The sequence below is a fragment of the Odontomachus brunneus genome, unplaced genomic scaffold (assembly GCF_010583005.1).
Source record: "Odontomachus brunneus isolate Ranch 3 - 2012 unplaced genomic scaffold, Obru_v1 Obru_scaffold_226, whole genome shotgun sequence".
Lineage (NCBI taxonomy): Eukaryota > Metazoa > Arthropoda > Insecta > Hymenoptera > Formicidae > Odontomachus > Odontomachus brunneus.
This window is the reverse complement of record NW_022639676.1, coordinates 52,837-66,378: the sequence shown is the minus strand read 5'-3', so window position 1 is coordinate 66,378 and position 13,542 is coordinate 52,837. Positions and strand designations below refer to the sequence as shown.

The window sequence follows — 13,542 nt, the reverse complement described above, 5'->3', positions numbered from 1 at the left end:
TCCCTTTGACCTTAAAATGACCTTCAAACTGCACAGTTTTTCTTAAAAATATGGGAACCTCAATACGGGAGAGATGTGCGGGCCTTTTTAGACGTCGAGTTCCTTCATCGTTGGATAGAAAGGAGAGGTAAAATCGAGTGGCCTGCTCAATCACCAGACCTAACACCTCTTGACTACTTTTTATGGGGCTATCTGAAGAGCAGAGTGTATCAAATTAGGCCAAATGATTTAGACGAGCTGCGTAATCGTATTCTTCAAGAAGAATCTTTGATTGACCGTGATATGATCAGGAGAGCTACATCTAATTTCTATGATCGTATTGCTCATTGTCAATCAATCAATGGCTTACAGTTTGAACATCTGTTATAAAATATTCCCAACAATAGTCTTCTCGTAATTATCCGAGCACGATCTTGCCTTCACCAGCTGGACCGACCGACTTGCCCGCACTGACTGACTTCAACGTGGTTTCACCTTCATTGGTCGCACCACTTACAATCTTATCTTCATCGACTGGATTATCAAAGTCTTGCCTTCATCGGCTGGACAAAAATGGGGCCCAAAAATCTATCCTGCTACGTTCGCGTCATGGGTCTTGGACATCGAAAATAGTATTTCGATGACTAAACGCAGGCAATAGTGTCGCTATTAACTATGCATGAGAAGCTTTATAATCTGCTGCCAAGGTAAAAAGGGGTTTCCATTAAAAAAAATTAAGTTGACCTTGAATGGATCTTGAAAGTCAAGCTTAAGGTCAATTTTAAGGTCACCATCAGATTCAACTTTTGAAATCCTACAACTTTTGTTCGAAAGTTTTATCGAAAAACCTCACTATATAAAGATATTCAGGGGTTCCCATATTTTTAAGACACCCTGTATGTACGCACCCAATATCATTTCAATGCATTAATGAAATACTTAATATATAATTAAATAACCTTCTCATTGTATCATTTTACCTTTAGTACACGTAGAAGTAAATGTTTTCAGTTTATAAAAATTTTCTGTTTATGATGATCACTGGATATCGCTCGTCGTATATCGTTTGTCGCGTCGCTCATCGCGCTAGGAGAGCCATTAAGCGGCGTCTATAATAAAAGTCGTAGAGTCGTATGTCGTAGAAATTGACCAATTGCGGTCGATTATTCTTCTCGTACCCGACTATGATTTGTCAATTAATACGACTTACGACTGTACTTTTATTGTAGACCCCGCTTTCGTCTTTTCTGAAAGAGTAGCTGATTGGCCATCGCATTACTTCTGGTCGTGAGCGCGAAAGAACGTCTTCTTGAATGCAGCCAAAGACTGTTGTGTGTAACTTCCCGTCATCCAATGTGTATTTTTGACATTGTGAGAAAGCTTTGTGAGAGTATTGCTATCATTATAGAAGTAACAATAGGAGAATTTTCCGCATTTACATTCTTTCGTCCAAATGAATACTACTAAACCAGCAAATATAATCGTATATTATTATAAGTTATTAATATGTTTTGATAGTATCATTGCATTAGTTCATTCATTGAACTCATATTTTTTCAATAAGCAAATTGATTACAGACTGCGCGTAGACTAGTAGCAAATTTGAAAAGAATTCTACACGAAAATTATAATCATCTATGTCCACGTTCAGCTTGTGTTTTTGTGACATAACCTGCTAACAGACAATACGTTTAGAACCGACAACAAAAACCGTGAAAAAAATCTTGAGATACAAGAAGGCCTGTTCGATTTTTTCCGGAAATTTGTTCGGATTGCCTGTCAAGAAATTGTATTAAATTTTTTGCGGTACTTGGGATACTTAATTAGTTAACTAATCCAGTCATATTCATTGGCCTTTTTCATACAAATATTTGTAGCAAGGTTTACTCGACATTTGTGCAGATTTGGCTATTTCAGTTTTTCTTATATGATTTTAATTATCCTATTTGTTATATCAAAAATATACTTTAACTGTTATTTTTTATGATTTGTAAATATTATCTGACTATCGTACTACACACACACACACACACTCATACACACACACACACACACACGCACACGCACACACGCTCGCACGACGCACGCACGCTCGCTAGCACGCACGCACGCACGCACGCATATACACACGCACACACACATACATACACACACACATACATACACACACACATCAATTTAATTATTGTATTAATATTTTGTCTTTACATTAAATTCATTCAATTATTATAATTTTGATTTATTACTATGATTTATTATGATTTATAAATTGATTACATATCATCACAGAGCTTTCAGTTTATTCATTGAATTTGTATTTTTTCTTCATATGATTTTAATCTATTCAATGATAATATAAAAGTATATTTTGAGTACTACCCAAGAACAAAAGTTTAGATATAGATTTTATCAAGACTTGATCAGACATAATCAGATGTAACGTTATATATGATTCAGATCTGTCCATATATAATCATATATAATTGTATAAATGATTATGTATGATTATATGTTATTATATGTGGACAGATTTGAATCAAATATAACGTTATAAGTGATTATATCTGATCAGATCTTGATAAAATCCATATCTGGCTCTTATCTCAACTTTTTTTCCCGGATATAATTTATTATGATCTATTAATATGACAAATATTCGTGACATTTATTCAATTCATTCATTTCTTATTATATTTAAATGTAACAATAATTTTATAAATTAGAATTATGTATTTATTGAAAAATATTTAACGTATTAAATTTTTCCATGTTTTAATATTGTTTTAATATATTACATTAATATTATACGTCACTTTTATTAATTATTAACAATTTTACAATATTGTTAGAAGCTTATCACAATATATTATATTTTTATTACTTTTATATTACTAATATTTATGCAGATATAGACTGTCATAGTAATTACTGTACAGTCTATTGTATTAATGTTTCAACACATCAAGTTCTATGAAAATAACACGATTATTTCAATTTGAGAGGACACATTATATTCAAATCTTCGTACAGCATTATTGTAACTGAAAAATGTTAACTATATTTTTATTATTTTATTTATTGTATATGAGATGTAGTTAATGCATATAATTATTTTATATTTATCAAATATTGTAAGATATTAAGTAGACAATCACAAATTATATTCTATATAATATGAAAAATATTACATAATTAAATAAAAAGCAAATTAAAACAATTTTATTCTTAAACATGGTTGTAAGTAATAATGTATGAATATGTAGAAGCATGCTTTGAAACGTAAAAATTTGATACAACTATGTGTTGAAAAAATAATAAATATATATTGGTGCACTTATATTCTACTTTAATAAAACTTTTACTTTAGAAAGGCTTGCTTTACCTATGGCGAGTACATGTAGAATATTTTACAGATTTTTAATAATTTAAGTTCACAAATTATTATTATATGGAAGAATTCTATCTATATATTTTGTCTTTCTTATATATCATGCAGACTCGTAAAAGAAAAGTTAGTCGTAAGAATAACACAAGAGCAACAACACGGTTGCATGTTGAAAACTTGTACCATCGTGTTGAGAATATGTTTAATTATTCATCTCTCTCGAGTAGCAATACTGATGAAATAAGAAATGAACACGACGGAGATTTTGAGAATCACTGGAATAACAATGAGCTGGAAATTATAGAAACTCAGCCGGGAAATGAGAATGAGTGCAGCATTAACCAGGAAAGCAGATCTTGTAAAAGTAATGCAACTGGTGAGAATTGTAACAGCAGTAGTCGTGAGGATAACAGTGATGTTGAATATGAATCAAATTTTTCCGAATATATTGATGTCTGTAAAGCAGTTGATATTGAAGTTTTGAGGGCTTTACGCGATAATAATGAAGAAAGAAATATATATATATTCTTCACGAATTGAAAAAATGGGCTATGAAAGGAGTTCCCTGTAGAAAAATTATTGCACTTCTTCGAATGTTGCACATAGTGTTCCTTATTCTACCAAAAATCTACCGAAGTTTATTAAAAACTAACAGGAGTACAAATTTAGAGGAAATTGGAAACGGTAGATTCTGGTATAAAGGAATTGTTTGCAGTGTTGTATCACGGCTTTCAGAAAAGTACCTTTGTAATAGAGAGATTATTCGGTTTGATATTAACATTATCGGTCTGGAATAATATCCAAGTTCCCGTCAAGTATTTTGGCCAATCTTGGGTTGCCTCGTGGATGAGAAAGAGCCATTTATAATAGCAGTTTACCATGGTGAAGGTAAACCTCCACTAGAACCTTTCCTGCGACAATTTGTAGATGAATTATCCATTTTAATGTTAAATGGAATTATATTTAAAGGCACTACATATCGTGTAGAAGTACGAAATTTTGTTTTGGATGCTCCTGCAAGAGCATTTATAAAATGCACACATCAAAGAAAGCTTGTGAAAAGTGTCATGTCATTGGCATCCGCTATAAGAACAGGGAAGTTTTCCTGGACGATGATGCCTGTCTTCGTAATGATGATGAATTTAGATACAAAATAGATGCTAACCATCATATTTCTGGAATTACGTCTCCGTTAGAAGAAATTGAAATCGGCATGGTGTCACAATTTAGGTTAGATGAAATGCATCTTCTGTATAGTGAAGTTTTTCAACGGTGGTTGGAGTTTGTGTTAGGAAAACGAGGCCCAAATAAAGGACAAATTTCAGCACGCGATAAGATGAGCTATTTCTGCGATAATTGATGAAATTAAATCTCATATTCCGGTCGAATTCTGTAGAAAACTTCGCAACTTGTCTTATTTTGGAAAATACAAGGCATCAGAGTTAAGAAGAATTTTCCTGTATGATGGATTAAAAGTTTTCAGTTTATTAGATCGAAATCTATATATAAATTATTTATTTCTGCATAATGGAGTGTACATTTTTTCAAGCCCACTCTTGAAAAGGACGGTATGATTGAAATAGCAGACTTTCTTCTTTGTGCATTTATTCATCATGCTGCGGATATTTTTGGAAATTAATTTGTCACTTATTACGTCCATGCACTTTGCCATTTAGCTGCAGAATGCCGTACTCATGCGGCTCTCAGCAATTTCAGCGCATTTAAATACGAAAACTACTTTGGTGTCATCAAACGTTGCTTAAGATCAACATATATGCCTCTTCAACAACTTTATAATAGAGACTTTGAAAGAGGAGGTCGACTCATGCAAAAAGATATGATTGACGAACAGTGTATAACATTATGTCGAAAACGTAATGAGGAAGGCCATGAAATAGAACTTTATTCCAAGTTAATATTTCAAGGAATGACACTTTCCACATCAAAAGCCGATTGTTGTTTTCAATCAAAAAATAGCGAGGTGGTCGTCTTCTCCAAAATTACTTGTCCTTTTCGTAGTACACGTATTTCCTTTCATAGATTTAGAAACATTATTAACTTTTTTATATTTCCTATCGATTCTACAGTCATTGGTATCTGTAAAGTATCGGAACTTGAGAAAGCTGAAAATATCTGGTGTATTAAGCAGGTGCTCCATAAATGCATTCTCATTTCTGTCGATGATAGTTATCTGTGTATTCCGCTCATTTATACTGGGCAACAATAAAGTAGGGATAAGAAATTTCGTTCAACTAAGTGCAGTAACATTTCATTTGTAGAAGTTCTGCATCTTTTTTTTTTACTTAATGCGCTGTATAAGTGGCATGCGTTTTATTCTTAAAATGAGCGATGTATACTGAATGTCAATAATGTTTTATACTTTCTCTTTAGAACTTTTTGGAACAAACGATTATATATTTTCATTTTCTCATTTTTTTGTGAGCTTGATATATGATGATGATTGTGTGTGTACCGCTTTCATGCTTTTCAGCAATGTTATGTCATGCCTGTGACAGTAATTTGATATTGATGGAGTTTATCACAATGTAATAGAAGTATTAAATGTTTAATATGCTTTTTTTGTCTCTATAGTTTTCGTTTGGCCAGATGGTGGCATATGCGTCGTGGCGAGTAAATGGCTAAATAAATCTAAAGATAGTGTCATGTATCCTACTAAAAGCAAATGTGCTACGAGACTAGTAATGTCTCTTATGGAAATGCAAGAAGATTGGGAAGAATGTAACGTCAACTTTTTGCATAGTTATATTAAGTAGTATAATGTAACTTTTATATATTAGATTTGGTTATAGAACTACTATTTTCTGTCGTACTTGTAAAAACTTATAACCAAGCTCGCAATGCCTCTATATTAGCTTCTGAAGATATACCTATTGACTCAAACATAGAGACTGATTACGAGAAGCCATGAAAGCGTCAACTTCCAGCCAGATTTATTCATACTTCTGATGATGACGATTCAGAAACAGAAGATATGCGTAACAAACATAAGCTGCAAATTACAGGAGAATCCCGTCGACAGATGTAACGTAAAGAGAGCAAGGAACATGAAAAGTATAAGAATATCTTTAAAATAAACAGTGTATCGGCACCTGCAAAAAATATCAGGGAACAGCTCGCTGCATTGAAAGTTCAATTTTCTCATTCCAAAGAAACATCGAAATGTAATATAGATACATCAAATACAAAACAAAAAGTCTTGATCATGAATGAACCTATGAAAGCAATAAATAATAAAGTATGACCTTGAATAAGTTCTCGCTGATTTTTCGTGAAAATTAATGCTTTATTTAAAAAAAGTCGTAAGAAACATGTCACTGAAAGTATTGTCCATCGCTAGCCACTACTTTTTTTCATCTTTCTGGCAGCATTTGAATTCCACGTCGGAAAAACGACACGTCTTTTGAGGCTATCCAAGAGTCGACCCATTTTTTGGCATCTTCATAAGAATGGAAGTGCTGCTCAGCCAGGCCATGTGCCATCGATCGGAACAAGTGATAATCGGAAGAGGCAATGTCTGGTGAATACGGCGGGTGGGGTAGGACTTCCCATTTAAGCGTTTCCAAGTAAGTTTTCACCGGTTGTGCAACATGTGACCGAGCATTGTCATGTTGCAAAATCACTTTGTCGTGTTTCTGCTCGTATAGCGGCCGTTTTTCCTACAATGCTCGGCTCAAACATATCAATTATAGTCGATAGCGATCTCCCGTGATGGTTTCGTTCGGTTTGAGCAGCTCATGATAAATTACACCCAGCTCATCCCACCAAACGTAGGGCAGAAGCTTCGAACCACGGATATTTGGCTTTGCCGACGATGTTGATATATGGCCGAGCTTATTCCACGATCTTCTACGCTTAGGGTTATCGTAGTGTATTCACTTTTCATCGCCAGTCACGATACGATGCAAAAAAACCTTTCCTTTTCTGCCGTTGAAGCAGCTGTCCACACGTGAAAAGACGCCGTTTGACGTTTCTCGACTTCAACTCGTACGGCACCAATGTCCTTGCTTTTGAATCATTCCTAATACTTTCAAACGTTTCGAAACTGTTGTGTGATCAACTTCTAATGATCCTGCAAGTTCAGCTAACGTCTGACATGAGTTTTCATGAAGTAATGCCTCCAATTCTTCGTCTTCAAATTTTTTTGGTGCGCCAGAGCGTTCTTTATCTTCAACATCATTCAACATCATTCAAAAATCATTATTTTTGAAGCGTCGAAACCAATCTCTGCATGTTGTTTCCGACAGAGCATGGTCGCTGTAAGTCTCAACAAGAATTTTGTGTGCTTCAGCTGCAGATTTTTCTTTTTAATAAAGTAGTGCAGTAAAATTCTCTGCAAATACTCTTTTTTTTGGCACGAAACTCGACATGTTTAACACTGTGAAAAAAAGTAGTTTACACTTCGGCGAAATGACATACACTGAATTTCAAGTTTGCTTATAGTATTTCATTATTGATGCGATACCATCTTAACACGCACCACTCTATATGCACACAGTTCTAGTAACGCCATCCGTTGAAACACGGCCAGAACTTATTCAAGGTCCTTATATCTCCCGAAAGATTAGCACAGAAAGGTAACAAATGAAATTTTTGTGTGGCACTTATAACTGTAAATTATTGGGAGTACAAATAAGTCTCCGCCGTTTGACAAAAGATGGCCCCACCAGTAAGTTATGGTTGAAATTGTCAGATGTAAAACGTCATATCGTAAGGTTGGACATCTTTGCAACATCATAACCTTGAAATATTAACGATTTTGTATCAGCATCACATAATTTTTTTCGTGCGAAAATGTCGAATTTTGAGCCGAATAAGCGTCATTTGCGGGAACTTTTAATTTACTTCTTTAATTTAAAGAAATCTGCAGCTGAGGCGCATCGATTACTTGTAGAAGCATATGGTGAGGCTGCTTTAAGTGAGAGAAGTTGTCGCGAGTGGTTTCAAAAGTTTAAGAACGGTGAGTTTGACGTCGAAGACAAAAAACGTAGTGGAAGGCCGAAAGTATACGAAGACGCGGAATTGGAAGCATTATTGGAGGAAGATTCGTGCCAAACGCAAGAAGAACTTGCACTTACATTAAGAGTGACTCAACAAGCAATTTTACATCGTTTAAAATCGTTGGGAATAATTCAAAAGGAAATTGGGTTCCATATGAACTGAAGCCGAGAAACGTTGAACGCCGATTTTGCACATGTGCAATGCTGCTTGCCAGGCATAAACGGAAGGGTTTTTTGCATCGTATAGTCGCTGGTGATGAAAAATGGATCCATTACGATAACCTAAAGAAGAGGAAATCATGAGGATCACGTGGCCATGCATCGACAGCCAAGCCGAATATTCATGGAAAAAAACTCATGTTGTGTATTTGGTGGGATCAGCTTGGTGTCGTGTATTATGAGTTGCTCAAACCTAACGAAATCACTGGGGCTCTCTACCGAACACAATTGATGAGATTGAGCTGAGCACTCAAGGAAAAACTCGCCCACTACTACTCCAGACACGACAAAATTATTCTCCTGCATGATAATGCTCGTCCACATGTTGCGGCGCCGGTTAAAATCTACTTGGAAACACTCAATTAGGAAGTTTTACCCCACCCGCCGTATTCACCAGACATTGTTCCCTCTGACTATCACTTGTTTCGATCGATGACGCACGGCCTGTCTGAGCAGCACTTCACATCATATAAAGATACTAAAAATTAGGTCGATTCGTGGATAGCCTCAAAAGATGAAGCGTTCTTTGGACGCGGTATCCGTATGCTGCCAGAAAGATGGGAAAAAGTAGTGGCTAGCGGTGGACAATACTTTGAATAAAACATAAGGTACCGTTCTTTCACAATAAATGCCCAATTTTTGATAAAAAACGGCGGAGACTTATTTATACTTCCAATATAAACTTTTCTTTCGTTTTTATAATACTTATATAGACTGTATTAACACCTCAGAATTGCTTTTTATTACATAGAAATTGTTATGAATTATGGGAAGAGTCCTGCAGATACAGGAAATGCAAATATTACTGATGTTCCCAGTGTACTCCAACACACAGATCTTCATGCTTTTGAGAACTTGTCTCAACCTTCATTAAATACCGACATTATAAGCCTACTTTTCTACTAGAATATTTTGGTGATACTTCCTGGATTACCTTTTTCCTATGTCGAGTAAAGATTTCTTTCTTATCTAGTACCACCTACACTTGCACATCTAGTAATCAATATTATGAAATATATTTTGTTTATTTCCTTTCTCCACCCATTATGTGCAATATGTTTGAAGACAAAATATGAGTATTCTAGCCGGTTTTGGAATGTTTGGCAATGTAAGCTATTACTTATTTTATATTTTTTTTAGATATAATTTATAATTCTGAAATATTACTCGCATCGCCATCATTATCAATTTCTACATTTCCCCCCATATTGCGTGGATTAGATCGTAACAAAAAGATTGAAGTTTGCCGGGACAGTGAGGAATATAATGAAAATTATATGCAAAACTTTGAAGAACATAGGTCTGCACAGCAAGCTATTGATAAAAGGAAAAATTCAGTAACAACAAATAACGTAAAATCGCCCTTGAAAGGTGAGAATAATAATTTATTTTCCAACTATTTGTCTTAAACTATATATGACATATTATTAGTCAGGCTGTGGCGACCCGGGACAAAAAATTTTCAGATATGGATTTTTTCTACATCTGATTAGATATAATCAGATGTAACATTATATATGATTCAGATCTGTCCACATATAATAATATATAATCATATATAATCATTTATACAATTATATATGATTATATATGTGGATAGATCTGAGTCATATATAACGTTACATCTGATTATATGTAATCAGATCTTGACAAAATCCATATCTGAACTTTTTTTTTCCCGGGGATTTCTCCCACAATAAAAAAAAAAAATGACGGTAAATAGTTCTACATTTTTCATTTCCATACCACTTATAAAATGAAAGTAAAATTGATTAATTGATTGACTATTTTCCACTGAGAAAACTAGTTCAGCACTAATGGAGTACAGTCGCGAACAAAAAGGTTGTTACTACTTTTTCAATGCAATTTAGAACGCAGAACGCATTACCCTAAATGAAAGAATTAGTTTTGGAAATATTCCCAGATGATTTATTCTTTTATTGAAAAATTAAGTAGCGCTCTAAACTGCATAAAAAAGGTAATAGAACAACCTTTTTGTTCACGACTGTACTATAGCAGTGCTGCACTAGTTTTCTTAGTACAAAATGCTATAAGTGAACATGTATATCATTTTCAGGGAGCACAAATATGACATGGACAATTACTGAAAATTTTGTTAAAATTCAAGAAGAAATACGTGTGAAGCTTGAACACATGGAAGTTAAGTTAGACCGGATCCTAAATAAGCTCTTCTCAGAGGAAATAAAATTAAACACATCACACGGAATCCCAGCATTTCCTCTACGTACAGAAGAAGAATGGGAACAAATGGAAGAAATTCTCACAGATGATAATGCATTTATATACGTGGTAAATATGTCATCGTGTACTTCATTTTTAATTGAATATTTTTTCCGTTTTTTGTTACCGCGTTACTGTGTTCTGACAAGATCAAAATTATATAATGTTTATTAATCCGTGACACTGTTGTATAGGTAGATGTCCTTATGGCTAAAATGAAAAACGAGAAATCAGAAATTGCTGCTGTGCAGTGTGTACTCCCTAAAATTATAACGAATTCTTTCTCCAGATGTATTAGTTGGAAAGGTACTCAGAAAAGTAAAATAGCATTTAACAAAAGCAAAACATTTGAGGTTCAAGATAATTACTTTATCTTATACATTAATGCATTCTATTTACAAATAATAATTGAAATGTAAAGAGTTATTTCATATTTTGACAAAATTCAAGAGAGGTAAACTAGATACAGACGTCATTGTAACTGTTCTGTGCTCCTTGGGAACCGCACGATGTTCAATTTGTGGACGTGTATGATATTGATGCTGAAGAAGATAATTATGAAGATGAAATTTGTATTGTGGATAATGAAGGTGGAAATATAAATTTAAATTACAAAAGAAAAGCAGTTGAATTTTGGAACAGTAGAAAAAAAAGGACGTTTATCTATTACCACTATACAGAATCGTTTTAGAAAGGTAAAATTTATAATTCTAACATAAGAAAAGTAATACGAGCTGATTGAGCAGATAAATGTGCGTTGTATAAGTAGTAGATAATAAACAACAATAGAAATAGAAAGATGTTTAATTGTTAGATTTACAGAGAGTTACATTACTTATTGTTACATCGCATAGTCTTTTTATTTTTGAATTTTCTAGTTATAAATATTAAACTTCTTTTCTTTTATGTAAAATCTATTTCGCAATTACACAGATGGGAAGAAAATATAATGCGCGAAGGGTCAAACAGGGACAAACTTGTATTTATTGCCGAATATGTACTAATGTAATTCCAAGAAGCTCTTGCTAGAGGATCTATCATAACATAGATTTGCGAAAATGGGCATTACAAGCAAAGGAGCAAATAAATCTTCCTTTATTTAGAGAAGGAAATTGGTGAATATAGAATTTTAAAAAAGCACATTATATTAGATCACATAAAATAACAACTTTTAAAACCCAATCTTCTTATACAACTGATGTAACAATACGTCAAAGTGCAGGAGAATTTTTGAGACAAGTTAAACCACATATTGATGAAATCGGTGCAAGATCAATTTATAATGCAGATGAAAGTGGTTTTAATTTAGAAATACATTCTGGCAGAACATTAATGTAGGAGAAAAAAAGTTGAATCTACTATTCAATCTTTATCTTCTATGAGTCATAGCTATACCATTATGCCCATTATATTTGCAGATGGATATCTTCTTTCACCTCTGTATATAGTATTAAAAGAATCTAGCGGACAATTTGGGCCACGCGTAAAAGAAACCCATTTTAAACCTGTTAATGTTTACATTGCGATTTCAAAATCTGGAAAACTTATAAGTCAACATTTCAAAAACTAGTTTGAAGAAGTCTACGAAATACTGGAAAAAAAAATATACTGCTGCTTGATTCATGGACAGGACATTGTCCGGAACAATTAAAAGAATTTATACCAGCAGATAAATAAGTAAATGTTTTAACAATACCAAAAAAACAACTGCTTTTGTATAACCTTTAAACGTTTTTGGTTTTAGAATTTGGAAACATTTTGTTCGATGTTTCTCTGATAATGTTATTTTACATAATTATGACATAAATTTACATATGCACGTAATAATATAATAAAATTACAAAGTTTAACACATAATCAACTTTCTTCTCCAAGATTTCAAAATCTATTTAAATATAGTTGGTACAAAAGTGGATATTTATCAACATGGCCTGAAAAGTTTGATAATCCAATAAATTTTTGTTATTTTAAAGAAGAAAAACATGTACCAAGATGTAATGTTTGTGGTAAAATTGCTTTTACAGGTTGTGCATAGTGCAAAGAATATTTTTGAACATTTTTACGAACAATATCATTATTGTAACAATTACATAGAATAAATAATATTTTGATAATTAATTTAATTTAATTTTAAAATTAATTTAATTTTTGTTGATGTAAAAATTTTATAAAATGTTTGAACATTTTTCAAATATTATTAAACTTCTATATCTTAAATTGAAATTTAATTTGTAAAATATTATATTAAAATATATTATATTATAATGTTTATATTATTCGGAATATTAAAAGATTCCCATTTCGTTCTTCATATTATTTTTATATAATGTGTGTAATACAAAAAAATTATTTACGTAACTGGTTACAAATGTTATTACTTATATTTTGTCATATTTCACATATATAAATATAATTTATATAACCGTACGAGGGTAGTCCCAGAAGTACCCGGCCTAACAAAGAAAACACAAAAATTTTGAAAAAATATATCTTTATTTCTCAACATAGTCCCCTTTTAGCTCGATACACTTTTCCCAGCGATGTTCAATAGCTTCGATACCATGTTTATAGTGAGAACCATCGAGTTCCTCAAAATAGCCATCAACCGCAGACTCCACCTCTTCATTGTTAGCAAATCTTTTACCACCAAGCCATTTTTTCAAGTTTGGAAATAGATAATAATCTGAGGGGGCTAAATCT

The 13,542-nt window shown here is 33.0% G+C and overlaps 1 protein-coding gene across 1 annotated transcript; it reads left to right on the top strand.

Annotated features, from left to right (window-relative positions):
• Nucleotides 1-9,840: 9,840 nt before the first annotated feature.
• Nucleotides 9,841-11,140, top strand: LOC116852457. The gene is made up of 3 exons (XM_032832874.1): nt 9,841-9,972; nt 10,679-10,911; nt 11,132-11,140. The coding sequence occupies exons 1-3, from the start codon at nt 9,879-9,881 to the stop codon at nt 11,138-11,140; spliced, it is 336 nt and encodes a 111-aa protein (XP_032688765.1). The 5' UTR covers nt 9,841-9,878.
• The last annotated feature ends 2,402 nt before the right edge of the window (nt 11,141-13,542 follow it).